General features: G+C 46.2%; 1 protein-coding gene across 2 annotated transcripts in view; it reads left to right on the top strand.

Moving 5' to 3' along the window:
* The window catches only part of Cdh3 (cadherin 3), a 45850-nt gene extending 34100 nt beyond the window's left edge, over positions 1 to 11750 (top strand). For both annotated transcript variants that reach the window (XM_021170341.3, XM_021170340.3), the window contains exons 12-16: positions 674 to 898; positions 3443 to 3652; positions 8248 to 8378; positions 8726 to 8872; positions 10788 to 11750. In XM_021170341.3, coding sequence (XP_021026000.1) covers positions 674 to 898; positions 3443 to 3652; positions 8248 to 8378; positions 8726 to 8872; positions 10788 to 10997 — 923 coding nt within the window. In that variant the 3' untranslated portion in view covers positions 10998 to 11750. The remainder of the gene's footprint in view (positions 1 to 673; positions 899 to 3442; positions 3653 to 8247; positions 8379 to 8725; positions 8873 to 10787) is intronic.
* Positions 11751 to 14599: the final 2849 nt, after the last annotated feature.

The following is a 14599-nucleotide window of genomic DNA, read 5'->3' as shown; positions in this document are numbered from 1 at the left end:
ATAGCATATTCCCTCCTTAGCAAGGAATGGTGGCAGGGAGAAATGACAAACCAGTCTGTATTTAAAGGCCTAATTGTTACGATCCTAATTTTCTAATCCCAAAAGATGGGCAGGGTGCTGAGGACTCCCTTTTCAACCCATCTTTGTTTCACTAAACTCTGAATTTGGCCTGTCGGCTTCTACTGATGATTGACTGACATCACTGCTGGGAATACCACAAGCGATTAGTGGTGTTGTACCATAACCAGGGGAGATTATACTGCTCTGCCATATGCTTGACATTTAGCGAACCAATGCCTTGAGGCAGGTTTAACTGAAGCTTCTGGTTCTCTGAAGCTGATCAGTAGATGACTGTACTAGCTTGAGGTATCCAGTCGGTTTTACTCTGTGATTGATTAGAATGGCTGTCTGAATGTAGTAGCTGCGGCGGCGCTGTGGTTTGTTAGTGATGTCTGTTGTGGTCACAGATTAGAGTGAGGGTACGATTGCCATGTATTTGCTATTGCCAGTTTGATCTACAGTGAAGTTAATGCATGAAGGGACTTGGGGGGGGGGGGGATAGCTGGGTGGTGACCGGGAGCCACGTGGAGGCTGAGTAGGGGAACTTAACATTGGTTCATTCAACAAACAAGAGCAGATGCTGAAAAGAGATTGTATATGTAATTGTAAACAGGAAACCCTCCCACCACCGGCACTGGGACCCTCCTGCTAACACTTACTGACATCAACGACCATGGGCCGATCCCTGAACCCAGGCAGATCATCATCTGTAACCAAAGCCCTGTGCCTCAAGTGCTGAACATCACTGACAAGGACCTGTCCCCCAACTCCTCCCCTTTCCAGGCCCAGCTAACACATGACTCAGATATCTACTGGATGGCAGAAGTCAGCGAGAAAGGTAACTCTGGTGGTGACAGGGGGCTGTCAGTTCAGCTGGGTGGGTGTCATTCCCCCACAGTAGGACCCACACACATCCCTGTCCTAGCATCTGTGGGTCACAGAATTGTGGTCTCAAAAATGGCCACCAGGTGTCTTTCCTTAACATTATATGTCTTTGAAATCCCTCAGGAGCCCTAAACAAATTAACAGGGCTAGGCATGATTGCACTTAATCCCAGCACTGAAGAAACAAACAAACAAAAGAAGCAGATTTCTATGGGTTCAAAGCCAACCTGATTTAGGGCTATATAATGAGACCCTGTCTCAAAAGAACAAGCAAACAACAACATCCACAGTAAAAACACAAATAAAACAGAGAGAGCCAGGACTGGAGAGATTTCTCAGTGGTTAAAGAGCACTGGCTGGCCTTCCAGAGGACCTCAGTTCAATTCTCAGTACCCACATGGTGGCCACAACTACCTGTAACTCCAGTTCCAGGGGATCAGATGTTCTCCTCTGGTCTCCACAGCACTGGGTACACACGTGATGCACAGATGTACGTGCAAGTAAAACACCTGTACACATTAAATAAAATGTAAAAATTAAAAATCCAAAAAGCACATGTTGCAGCCGGGCGTGGTGGTGCACGCCTTTGATCCCAGCACTTGGGAGGCAGAGGCAGGCAGATTTCTGAGTTCGAGGCCAGCCTGGTCTTCGAAGTGAGCTCCAGAACAAGCCAGGGCTATACAGAGAAACCCTGTCTCAAAAAAAAAAAAAAAATTTTTTTTTTTTTTTTTTTAAAAAACACATGTTGCAGCCGGGCGTGGTGGCGCACGCCTTTAATCCCAGCACTCGGGAGGCAGAGGCAGGCGAATTTCTGAGTTCGAGGCCAGCCTGGTCTACAAAGTGAGTGCCAGGACAGCCAGGGCTACACAGAGAAACCCTGTCTCGAAAAACCAAAAAAAAAATAAAATAAAAAAATAAAAATAAAAACACATGTTGCTCTTAGAGAGGAGCCAGGTTTGATTCCTGCCACCCACATGGTAGCTCACAACCATCTGTAACTCCGGTGCCAACGGATCTGACATCTTTTTTGACATCCATGGGGCACCAGGCACACCCATTGTGCACATACAACATGCAAGCAACATACACATACCATAAAATAAATATTTGTTTAAAGATAAGCAATGAAGTTAAAGAATAATGTACTTTTCTTTTTCTTTTTTTTCTTTTTTTGGTTTTTCAAGACAGGATTTCTCTGTATAGCCCTGGCTGTCCTGAAACTCACTCTGGAGATCAGGCTGACCTAGAACTCAGAGATCCACGTGCCTCTGCCTTCCTAGTACTAGGAATAAAGGTGTGTGCCACCACTGCCACACTTATAATGTATTCTTTTGAGGCAAAGAATAGTCTAGCAGCTGATGATGCCAAGAATATTGGTCCAATATTTCACGACTTCCAGAGCCCCACAGTTTACTATCATCACTTTCTTGTTTGTTTGTTTTTTTTTAAAGTAACACCCAAGCTCGATAGCTCAAACCTGTGATCCCGGCACTCAGAAGACGGAGGGAAATGAATTGCCATGAGTTTGAAACCAACCCAAACTACAGAGTAGAACTCTATCTTGTAAAAGATGAATTAATTAATTTAAAAATAATGAACTGGGAGCTGGGCAATAGTGGTGCTCGCCTTTAATCTCAGCACTTGGGAGGCAGGGCAGGTAGATTTCTGAGTTCGAGGCCAGCCTAGTCTACAGAGTGAGTTTCAGGACAGCCAGGGCTACAAAGAGAAACCCTATCTCGAAAAAAAACAAAAAAATGAACTGGGGCTGGAGAGATAGCGCAGTGGTTAAGAGCACTGGGTTCAGTTTCCAGCAGTCACATGACATCTCACAACCGTCTGTAACCACAGTTCCAGGTGCTCTTACACCACATTCTTCTGGCGTCCAAGAACACCAGTCAGACATATGGTGCACAGACATACAAACATACATGTAGGCAAAATACCCATACATGTAGGGAAAAATAACCATACACATTTGAGGGGGGTGAAATAATTTTTGTGGGCTAGCAAGATTTCTCTGTAGATATAAGTGCAGCCCAGCTTAATGGATCGTTAAGTTCGACTCCCAGAACCCAGAGGTGGAGGAGAAAACTGATTCCCAAAAGACTTGTCTCCTGATCCTCACATGTGCATCACACACACACATGCATGTACATATACACACACCAGCAACAAAAACAATAGGTGACATTTTTGAAAAAAAAAAAAGATACTGAAAAATGAATTAATTTTAGTAACCGAATAATCCTCACAGCAGCAAAGTTTTGCTGTGCCAGGGTTCTAGAGATCCTCTGTTTGTTTTGCTTGTCTGTTTGGGGGCTTGAACCCAGGGCCTCATGGATGCTGAGCAGGTACTCTGTCACAACGCTACACTTAGACTAAACCTGCCTTCTGTTCCTTGGATGCTGAGGCTGTGTTGGCTCAAAGTTTTGCAGTCTTGTATTTGGTGTTCAACCCGAATGACACCCCTAGGCTAATAAATGTGTGTGTCTCTCCAGGAGACACCGTGGCCTTGTCCCTGAAGAAGTTCCTGAAACAAGACACGTATGACTTGCATCTTTCTTTGTCTGACCATGGCAACAGGGAACAGCTAACCATGATCAGGGCCACTGTGTGTGACTGCCATGGCCAAGTGTTCAATGACTGCCCCAGACCCTGGAAGGGTGGTCTCATCCTCCCCCTCCTGGGTGCTGTCCTGGCACTGCTGAGTGAGTACCACACACCTCCGTGTGCACCTGGGTAGATGAGAGCCCTGACTCTTCTCAGAACTCTAAGAGGGCGTCGTCCACTATTGTTCATCCGTTTCTTTCTCTTCTTTAGTTTTATGGATCTGAGAGTTTTGCCTGTCTATGTGTATGTGCACTGGGTGTGTGCCTGTGCAAGCCATAACGGGGTCAGATCACCTGGAACTGGAGTTACAGATGGCTCTGAGCTGCCATGTGGAGGCTGGGAATCGAACCTGGTCCTCTGCGTGAGCAGCCAGTGCTCTTAACTACTGAGCTATTGGTCTCCTCCCCAAACTCATCCGTTTTTTGTTTCTTAAACTCTAAATTCTAAGATTGTCATTCAGTCAGTAGATGTTTCTAGAACTTCTAGTTTATGCCAGGCAGTGGTAGTTCTGGGCGGTCCAGGGATTTGTTAGAAAGGGAGACTCCTCATTTCAGGCAGCCTCTTGCTACTCCAGCGGGCTGTCCCTTGCAGTATACACCTGCTTTTTAAAGAACAGGCAGTTTTCCGGGTCTGCAGTCCTGCAGTCCTGTAGACCCGGTGATCCAGAAACTTAGGAATGTGTTTTAACAAACCCTCAAAGGCTTTTAAGACACGACACCGTGTGGTAAGAATCACTAGACCAGTAAGCAGAAGTGTTTAGTTAAAAACAAATTTCTTTCATGGCATTCGCAGGAAAGTGGGTGCAACTGGAAATCGTTATGCTAAGTGAAGTAAGCCAGAGAGCCGTTACCACAGGCTTTCTCTCACATGTGGTTCCCAGACTTAGGGTCCTCTATGTAAATACATTTATGTACGTGCATGTCTGTGTGTGTTTACACGTGTTTGTGGGTCATGAAAGGAGAGTGCAGCTACAAGGGGAGGAAGTAGAAAAGCGGTAATAAATTTCATGTCCTAACAAAAGGGGCGCTGTGTGGGGGAAGAGAGGCCAACGTAAGTGGACAGCGGGGCCCGGAACAAAGGAGAGCAAAGTAGTACAATGGCACGTGTATGAAGGCGAAGTGATGATACCCCTTACTCTGTGGGCTAACTTAACAATGAATTAGTTAAATAAATAAATAAATAAATAGCTGGCTCTGGTGGCCCATGCCTTTAATCTCTGCACTCCGGAGGCAGAGGCAGGACAAGCTTTGAGTTTGAGGCCAGCCTGGTCCCCAAAGTGAGAGTTCTAAGACAGACAGGGCTGTGACATAGAGAAACCCTGACTAAAAAAGAAATCTAAAAATAATAAAATAATAACAATAAATAAATATTTCTTAAGCTGGATGTGATAGTACACATCTGTAATCCCAGCAGTCAGGGAGCAAGAAACAAGAGTGTCGCCATGAGTGTAAGGCCAGCTTGGACTACATAGCGAGATCCTGCCACCAAAATAATAATAATAACAACAACAATAATAGTAATAATAATAATAATAGTAATAATAATAATTTGAGCTGGATATGGTGGCATATACCTGAATTCCCACCACTAGGGAGAATAAGGCAGGAGAATCACAAATTTCATGTCTGTCCAGACTACAAAGTGAAACCTTGTCTCAGAAAACACACGCATACCCATACAAGCCCCAGATTTTTTTGCTGGAAAGATAGAATCTATCTTGGGTGCCTTGTCTTGTTTTTGGCTTTTACTTCACATGCTCATAGCAGCCAGCTGTAGGTGTGGGACAGGGATGAGCCCTAACTACTCAGCACACTGTTCCGCAGTCAGCGTAGGCACCAGGAGGTGAGGAGAAGGGACCAAGGGCACAGCACAGAACAGAACAGGCACCAGCTGCCCTGGGAGAATGGCCTCAGCGGCACAGAGAGCTGATAGCAAGGAGGTTAGCAGTCAGGTGAGTGCTGCCCGAGAAAGAAAGCCCAAAAAGAGATAGGGTAGGAAGTCTGCAGTTTTAACTAGGATGAACAGGCCTCCGTGAAGGAGGTATTAAGGAAATGAAGCCTCGGACCAGGGAAGAGAAGCAGCCATGCACATCTGCAGAGCAACACATGCCCTGGGATAGGACTGTGCTCAGTGATGGAGACTGCAGCGGCTATGCTGGGGAAAGTGAGAAATGACGTCAGAGGGTTGGTGGGTGCATGGGCTTGTCATGGCTCTTATAGACTGCTGGAAAAACTCTGGGTTCCCTTGGAAGTCTCTAGAAGATCTGTAACATTGGAGTGCTGTAAGATTTTATGATATTCCTACTGAAAAGCCCATGCAGGGCTAGGGTGGAGGCAAGGGACTGTTGGAGACGGTTGCCATAGGTTACAGGTGAGAGGATGGTAGGTGGCCATACCGAGATAGGAGTAAGAGTTCATTTGGGGCCGAGTGAGTAGAAAAACAGGATTTTGGAGCTGGCCCCCGAGGCCTCCTGCATCTCAGTGCCCAGGCTCCCAGCACTGATCAGTCAGTGCCCTGATGTTCCTTCCCGTGAGCTAGGTAAGGACTTTGTTTCTGGTTACAAACTCCATCAGAGTCCCTGGTGCTGCTTTTTGGTCTGTTACACTGTTGGATGTGTTTGCTAGTTGTTTGGTTTTATTTCCTGTCACTGCAATAAGATATCCTGACAAATGCTGGATGGTGGTGGCTTGTGCCTTTAGTCACAGTACTCGGGAGGCAGGGGCAGGTAGATATCTAAGTTCAAAGTCAACTTGATCTACAGAGAGAGTTCCAGGACAAGCAGAAACCCTGTGTTAAAAAACAAACAAACAAATAAATAAAACTCCCTAAACTGGGCATGGTGGCAAATACTTGCAATCCCAGGCCTTGGGAAGCAGGCAGGAGAGTAAGTTCAGTTCATCTTTGGTTACATCATGAGTCCAAGGCTATTGGACACTATAACACCCTACCTAAAAAAAAAAAAGGAAAATAAATAAAAGGGGAATAAGTTTGAGCTATGATGGGGACTTGTGGCAAAGAGGATAAGGAAATACAGTTTGGGGGTTTTTTTGTTTTTGTTTTTGTTTTTTTTTTTTTTTGCCAGTTTGTTGAGGGAAGAAATATGCCAAGCCAGGCCAAATGGAGAAGTGAGTTGACAGAGACATATAAGCCTTGGGCTTGCGAGAAATCCAGCTTCCCTTTCGTCTCCCCCCAGATCCCTAGACTGCGGAGGAAAAGAGATGAAAAATCACATCTGATCCATAGCTCTGTGTGCATCCTGAGAAGCCATGACCTTCCAAAAAAAAGCTTGTCTTATCTAGACAGTGGTTCTGTCAGTCACCACCACCTCCAATAATAATACTTAACAACAACAATAACCACCCCAAACAGTAACTGCCACAGTGGGGAATGTGAGAGGGTACCCATGACAGCTGGGGAGAACAGCATGGCCTTAGCTGGCCAGTTCTTCCCAGGCACGTGCTTTGCCAGTCTTTCCAACTGTGTAACTGGAAGACAGTCCTTCCCTTAAAAATTCCAACTTAGCATTTGCAGCTAGATCAGTTACACTACAGTGTATCAACATTAAATATTTTACCTTTAAGTCCGTAGCTAACTTAGAGGACATCAGATGACTAAGAGTCTCACGGAAGGTAACAGTGACTAGTGGGGGCATCCATCCCCTTTATACCATCAGCGTGGGAAGTCTGATGTAGTAAGTGTTACAGGATTTTAGGTGGGATTGGAGTTATGCTGCTTCCAAAAGGAGACATTAAGCAGAGACCTAAAGGTAAAGCTATGACCTTGTATAAAAGACAGAGACTGGGGGGCTCTAAATCTAAGTGGAGCGGGATATGGTAGTGTGTTCCTGTGATCCTAGCATTTGAGGACATATGTACATATACACCTACATACAGGGTTTATTAGAATGGCTTACAGGCTGTGGTCCAGCTAGTCTAACCAGAGACTGTCTACCAATGGAAGGGTCAAGAATTTACTTGTTTTTCAGTCCATGAACCTGGATAGCTCAGCTGGTCTTCAATATACACCAGAATCCCAAAGAGGTAGGCACTAATACCAGAGAAGGAATGAACTTGCCAGCCAGAAAGAGAGAGAGCAGGCAAAGAGAGCAAGTTTCCTTCTCCCATGTCCCTATATAGGCTGCCAGCAGACGGTGTGGCCCAGATTAAAGGTGGATCCCCCACCTCAAAAGATCTGGATTAAAAGTGGGTCTTCCCTGGGATGGCTCAGCGGTTAAGAGGTCTCAGTTCAATTCCAGCAACCACATGGTGGCTCCCAAGCCTCTGTAATGGGATCTGATACCCTCTTCTGGTGTGTCTGAAGACAGTGACAGTGACAGTGTGTGTGTGTGTGTGTGTGTGTGTGTGTGTGTGTGTGTGTGTGTGTGTAGAAAATCTTTTTTTAAAAAAGTAGGTCTTCCCACTTCGAGTGATTTAATTAAGACAGAATCCCTCACAAGAGTACCCAGCTGCTTGGGTTTTAGTTAATTCCAGATGTATTCAAATTAACAACCAGAAATAGCCATCAAACAGAGGGTCAGAAGTTCAAGACTAGCCTCAGCCAGATAGTAAGCTGAATCTGGGTACATAAGACCCTCTCTGAAAAATCCATAAATAAATAAATGAATGCCCTGTGCCCTGGGGGCCTGACTGGCCTCATGGTTGGGGGAGTGCTTACATTTCTCCACTCATTTCAGCCCTTCTACTGGCACTCCTCTTGTTGGTGAGGAAGAAGAGGAAGGTCAAAGAGCCCCTTCTGCTCCCAGAGGATGACACGCGTGACAATGTCTTCTATTATGGAGAAGAGGGTGGTGGTGAAGAGGACCAGGTGAGTCACAAAGGGGTTGGAATGTAGATATGGTACCCCCATGGCCCATGATGGCAATGGTTGGGTCACCTGTCAACCTCTGTTATGTTGACCAGCCCTGGCAGGCCCATCAGTCCTCATGCAGGACTGGCCACCAGCTCCCTCTCCTGGGAAGGTATCTAGTGTCTTAGCTCTTTGTCCCAGCTAAGTGGCTCTCAAGTCTGTCCTTAATTTGAAAGAAGAGGGGACAGTAGAAATGAGGGATTTCTGGGATCTCTGGCCTCCTGCTAAGCATCAGAGGGTTGAGATGTGACTGATGGAGAACGGGGCACATTTTCAACCCAGTGGTCCCATTTGTTCTCATAAAGGACTATGACATCACCCAACTCCACCGGGGACTGGAGGCCAGGCCTGAGGTGGTTCTCCGAAACGACGTAGTGCCAACCTTCATCCCCACCCCCATGTACCGACCCCGGCCCGCCAACCCAGATGAAATTGGGAACTTCATCATTGAGGTAAGGCATGGCAGGTTTACCAAACACAAGCATGAGAGAACAAACACGGGCTTTCTGCATAGACTGAGTTCTAGTCCCGGCTCTGCCCTCCAACTACGTGATCTCTGCACACTTGAGTATCTGTGGGTTTCTCTTTCCTCCTCCATAAACTCCGAAATTTAAACACTGAGTTACTAGCAAAATACTCTGGAGTCAGTCAGGCAACTTAGGTTTTATCTGGGGGTTTTGGTGTTTAAGATTCTCTCTCTCTCTCTCTCTCTCTCTGTGTTTTGCCTACATCCATGTTTGTAAACAACATGTGTACAGTGCCCTCAGAGTTCCTGGGACTGGAGTTAGAGACAGTCATGAGCCCCCAAGTGGGTGCTGGTGCCTGAAACCCTGTCCTGTGGAAGAGCAGCCAGTGCTCTTAGCTGCTGAGCCATTGCTCCAGCCTCGGCTGGCTTAGTTGGTTGGTTGGTTGGTTGGTTGGTTGGTTGGTTGGTTGGTTGGTTGGTTGATTTGAGACAGGGTTTCTCTGTGTAGCCTTGGATGTTCCGGAGCAGGGCTCTCTGTGAGGGTCAGGCTGACCTCAAACTCACAGAGACTCTCCTGCCTCTGCCTTCCAAGTAGTGCAGTTAAAGCCTTATGATCCCATTCCTGGCCTCTTGGCTTTTTACTTTGTTTTTATGTTTTATTTATGTATTTAGTGTCCATCCCCCATATCTGTCGTGGTACACATGCATTAAGAGTATTTGCTGCTCTTCTAGAGGACTGGGGTTTGAGTCTGAAAACCCATACGGAGATCCACAGCTCTCTGTAATCCAGTTCAGTTCTAGGGGTGTCCAGTCCCCTCTTCTGGCCTCCGCCGGCACTCCATACACATGGTGCGTAGACATACATGCAGACAAAACACCAGTGCACATAAAATAAATAAAGCTTTTAAAAATAAAAGTAGGGGCTGGTGAGATGGCTCAGTGGGTAAGAGCACCCGACTGCTCTTCCGAATGGTCCAGAGTTCAAATCCCAGCAACCATATGGTGGCTCACAACCATCCGTAAAATGAGATCTGATGCCCTCTTCTGGTGTGTCTGAAGACAGCTACAGTGTACTTACATATAATAAATAAATAAATCTTTAAAAAAAAAAAAAAAAAAGTAATTTTTAGGCCTGGTTTGGCGGCATACACCTTTAATTCCAGAACTCAGAAGGCAGAGGCAGATGGATGGATCCCTCTGAGTTAGCCTGGTCTACAGAGTGAATTCCAGGACAGCCAAGGCTATATGGAGAAACCCTGTCTCAAGCCCCTCCACATAATAATAATAATAATAATAATAATAATAATAATAATGATAATAGTGATTATTATTTATTGTTTTGTTTTTTTTTTAAGTTCAGTGTAGTAGTGCATGCCTTTAGTCCCAGAATTTAGTAGGCAGAAGCAGGCAGATCTCTGTGAGTTCAGCACCGGCCTGGCCCACAGAGTTAAGTTCCAGAACAGCCAGGACTACATAAGGAGACCCTGTCTCAAACAAACAAACAAACAAACAAAAAACCCACAAAGGTCTGGAGAGGTGGCTCAGCAGTTAAGAGCACTGACTTCTCATCCAGAGGTCCTGAGTTCAATTCCCAGCAACCACATGGTGGTTCATAACCATCTGTAATTGGATCTAATGCCCTCTTCTGGTGTGTCTGAAAACAGTGTCAGTGTACTCATTATACAATAAATAAATCTTTAAAAAACAAAAACAAAAGAATTTTTAAAATAATTACGTTTATGTGTCTAGGGAGAAAAATGTCAATGTGGAGGTAGGGGGTGGGTCCATATGGAGGTGGGGGTGGGTATAGAGGCTCGGCAGGTGTACTGATTTGTCAAAACCCAGGTAGCTGGCAAGGGTCTTCATCCAATCAGTGCTGACGCTGCTCTCTGCTTCCCTAGAACCTGAAGGCTGCCAACACTGATCCTACTGCCCCGCCCTACGACTCCCTGCTGGTGTTTGACTACGAGGGCAGCGGCTCTGACGCCGCCTCCCTGAGCTCCCTCACCACCTCCGCCTCCGACCAGGATCAGGACTACAACTACCTTAACGAGTGGGGAAGTCGATTCAAGAAACTGGCGGACATGTATGGTGGCGGTGAGGATGACTAGGCTGTCCCTGCCAAGCTGTCCAGGCAAGAACTACAGACGGGTCACAGCAGCATCTCAAGGGAGCCTGGCTGCCGCTCCAGCCAGGACTCTGAAGTTCGCCCGGAAGTGGCCTGCGTGGCACGCTGCATCTGACCAGAAGGCTGGACTGTGAGCCTTTCCGATGGAAGGACGTCAACATTGATCCCCACCTCAGCCATGGCTGAGCCCCTCTCAGAGTGGAATGTCTAAAGGTCTCCCGCCTGCCACACAGCACTCAGCTCTGCCCTCTCAGGGCTTGAACTTGCTCCGATGCCCTCGGTGACTTTCCCCACTTGGAATGGCTCCCTCTCTTTAGAAAGAGGCCCCTAACTAAGTCCCTGTTTTTCTTTAATGCAGTTTTCAAAAAGAGGCTGGGGTGGGTGGGGCAGGGTGCGGACATCAGTGTCCCCTCAGGCCCTCCAGAAGAGAAGCCTACAGGGCGCTGGCCCTGGTACATTTCTCTGACATTTCTTGAGGCCTCACATTGGGGAGGGGTCACTGCCTTTTTTTTTTTTTTTTTTAAATACTGAGTATATCTAAGTTGTCTCGTATTTTTTTATTTTCCCTGTTATGTGCTGTAGATGGAGAGTGATGACAATCGTGTAAATGTACTAGAATTTTTTTATTAAAATGAACTTTTTTTGCCAGAGGTGCTAGGGGAGTGGATTTAAAAAGACTTAACCTAGTTCTCGGAAGTGTTTGGCTTGGTGGGTTTTAGATTTTTTTACAAGATTTGAAAACGCCCTCGCTTCCCCCCAACTTCCCCCTTGTGGCTCAGGATTCAAGCTGATCTCAGGCCACAAAGGAGGAAATGATGGCATGACTGGCTGGAGGTGGGATACAGACCTTCCCCCACACACACACCTCACCCCCACCCCACCCATCCCCCACCCCCCACCCCCGGCAGCTTCAGAGCTTTGAGAGCACCACAGTTAACGTCCTTCCCTGGAATTGATTGCTCCAAGCCCGTAGTTACAGGACTTGGGAGGTGAAATCAGGAGCTCCGAGTCTTGGGCGTCAGGGGATGGGGTTTGGGGAAGGCTCATGGGTGATGGATCTGTAATCCTAGCACTCCACAGAGGCAGGAGAGCTCACTTTGGAGGTCAGCCTGGGTTACCTATCACGACTCTGTCTCAGAGAACAGAAATACTTTCCAGGTCAGCCAGAGCTTTGTAGTGAGACCATGTCTCAAACAAACAGGTTTTCTGGTTGAGTATTGATAACCTGCCACGTGATAAGGGCTACCGATCACTCGGAACTTAGAAAGCCAGCAGCACTTAGCTTTGATGACGTCTTTAACTTGGCCTCACATCCTTCCTCTGAGGAGATTTTCCTACATTACAGAGTGACAGTGACTTCTTTGTGAGGGTTGGGTTTTTTGGTTTGTTTGTTTTTGCTTTTGCTTTGTTTTGGTTTTGGGGTTTTTTGTTTGTTTGGTTTTTGTTTTGTTTTGTTTTGCGTTGTTTTAAGTGATATGTAAAACAAAAAATTAGAGAATTCACTTCATTGAGTTGGTTATATTAAATTAGAACGTTCCTGACCGTGCCCGGGCAAGAGAGCCTAAGACAGAATGATGTCTTTGAAGTGAAGCCCAAAATTATTCTTTTGTTAACAATTATCTATTGTTTTATGTACGTGGGTGTTTTCCCTGCATGGACGTCTCTGTACCACATGAATACCTGGTGCTCCTTTTGCCCAAGCAGACAATAGAAGAAAGTGTTGGATCCCCCCGGACCTGGGGTTAGAGAGTGTTACAGTTACCCTTTGGGTGCTGGAAACTGAACCCAGAAGCGAGAAGAGAAGTCCTGAAGAGAAGTCAGCATTCTTTACCATTTAGCCATCTCTCTCCAGGCCCACAAAATTGTTCTTTTCAGAAAATTCAGAGTATTTTAAGTATGGCCATAGACATAGATGTCCTTTTCAGTGAGTGAGAAGAGTGAATGGGGCTAAAGAAATCACTGGGGTTACAATGGGTGTTTCTTCCCCTGACCGTGACATTTGTTTGTTTTGTTTCTTTTTGGGGAGAGTATCTCTCTAACCCACTGGCTTCAAACTCAAGATTGTCTTTCCCTAGCTTCCTAATGCTGGATTTACAGGTGTGAGACCTCACACTTGACTAAGAGTGGGGAATTCTTTTCTTTTTTTTTTTTTTAAGATTTATTTATTGATTATATATAAGTACACTGTAGCTGTCTTCAGACACTCCAGAAGAGGGCGCCAGATCTCATTACGGATGGTTGTGAGCCACCATGTGGTTGCTGGGATTTGAACTCTGGACCTTCGGAAGAGCAGTTGGGTGCTCTTACCCACTGAGCCATCTCACCAGCCCGGAATTCTTTTCTATGGTTTATTTTTATGCATACGAATGTCTTGCTTGCATGTATGTATGTACACTGTGTACATACCAGAGGGGCCACAAAAGGCTATCAGCTCCTCAGGAACTGGAGTTAACAGACTGTGGTGGTATTATGGGGAAGGCCACGCAGACACAGTCTGTAAACAACTGAAATTCTTTTTTTCCAGCTGACCAGGACTACCAGTGTAGCCCTGAAGTCTTAGAACAAGGGGCTTTGAAGCAAAAAAAACATATCTGGTCTCTTGCTTGGTCGCTGCAGAGGACACTTTTGAGCAAACAAGGAGGAGGGGAAGGGATGCTTTTGAGCAAGCAGGTAGTTGTAACAGAAGCTAAGATAAGCAGTTAGCCAACAAAACAGGAGGTTTTGCACAAGCAAGTAGTTTAACAGAAACCAAGATAAATTAGCTGGGGTATCTTGACCCTTGGGTTCTTTGAGTGGAGTTGGTTGATTTTTCATGGGAGTCTCCAACAAGGAGCTCAAATTCTAGTCAAACCTAAGATAGCTTCCACGTGGAGAAACCTCTCTGTATTGTCCGATCACTGGGGACTAAACCCCAGGTCTTCTGTAGGAATATCAACTGCGCTTAAACTGCTGGGCTCTCTTCTCCAGCTCCAGGAGTGGTTAAATCTTTAAAGCAGCTGTACTTCTAATCCATCCTGGACCTAGAAGCCTCAGCTGTCACCTGATGAGTAGAACGCTGGGGGTGGAGCCTGCGGTTGAGTTACAGACAGACCCCAGGTGATTGGGTGGTATGCTTAGGTTTGATATCAGGACAACTAATGTCACCTAATGAAATCTAAAGGGGACTTTGGGGCCAAGTGAGATGGCTCAGCAGTTGAAGGTGCCTGCCACCAGAGCTGACAGCCTGAGTGTGCCCACTGGGACCCACGTGGTAGATAACTCCCAGGTTGTCCTAGGAACTCCACGTGTGTGCTAGTGGCCTACATACCCATGCATATGCACATAACTAATAATATAATAAAAATATTCAAGGGAATTACGTGGGTTTCTCACCTATTCTTGATCTCTTTGTACCTCAGACCAAGGCTGTTCCTGCTTTTTCTTTTGAGCCTCTGGTCCCCCTGCTGTTCTTGTTGATAAGCAGGAGGAGGATCGGATGTCCTAGCCAGTCGCACCTGCTGCCCCTTATCTTTGACTCCCCTCTTGGAGGCTGAATGAAGCAGGGAAATCCTACCTGCAGCTGCACAAAACCAAACAGCCACTGTT

Source organism: Mus caroli, unplaced genomic scaffold (genome assembly GCF_978045245.1).
Source record: "Mus caroli unplaced genomic scaffold, Mus_caroli_1 scaffold_10, whole genome shotgun sequence".
Taxonomy (NCBI): Eukaryota; Metazoa; Chordata; class Mammalia; order Rodentia; family Muridae; genus Mus; species Mus caroli.
This window is presented reverse-complemented; position numbering and strand designations above follow the sequence as displayed.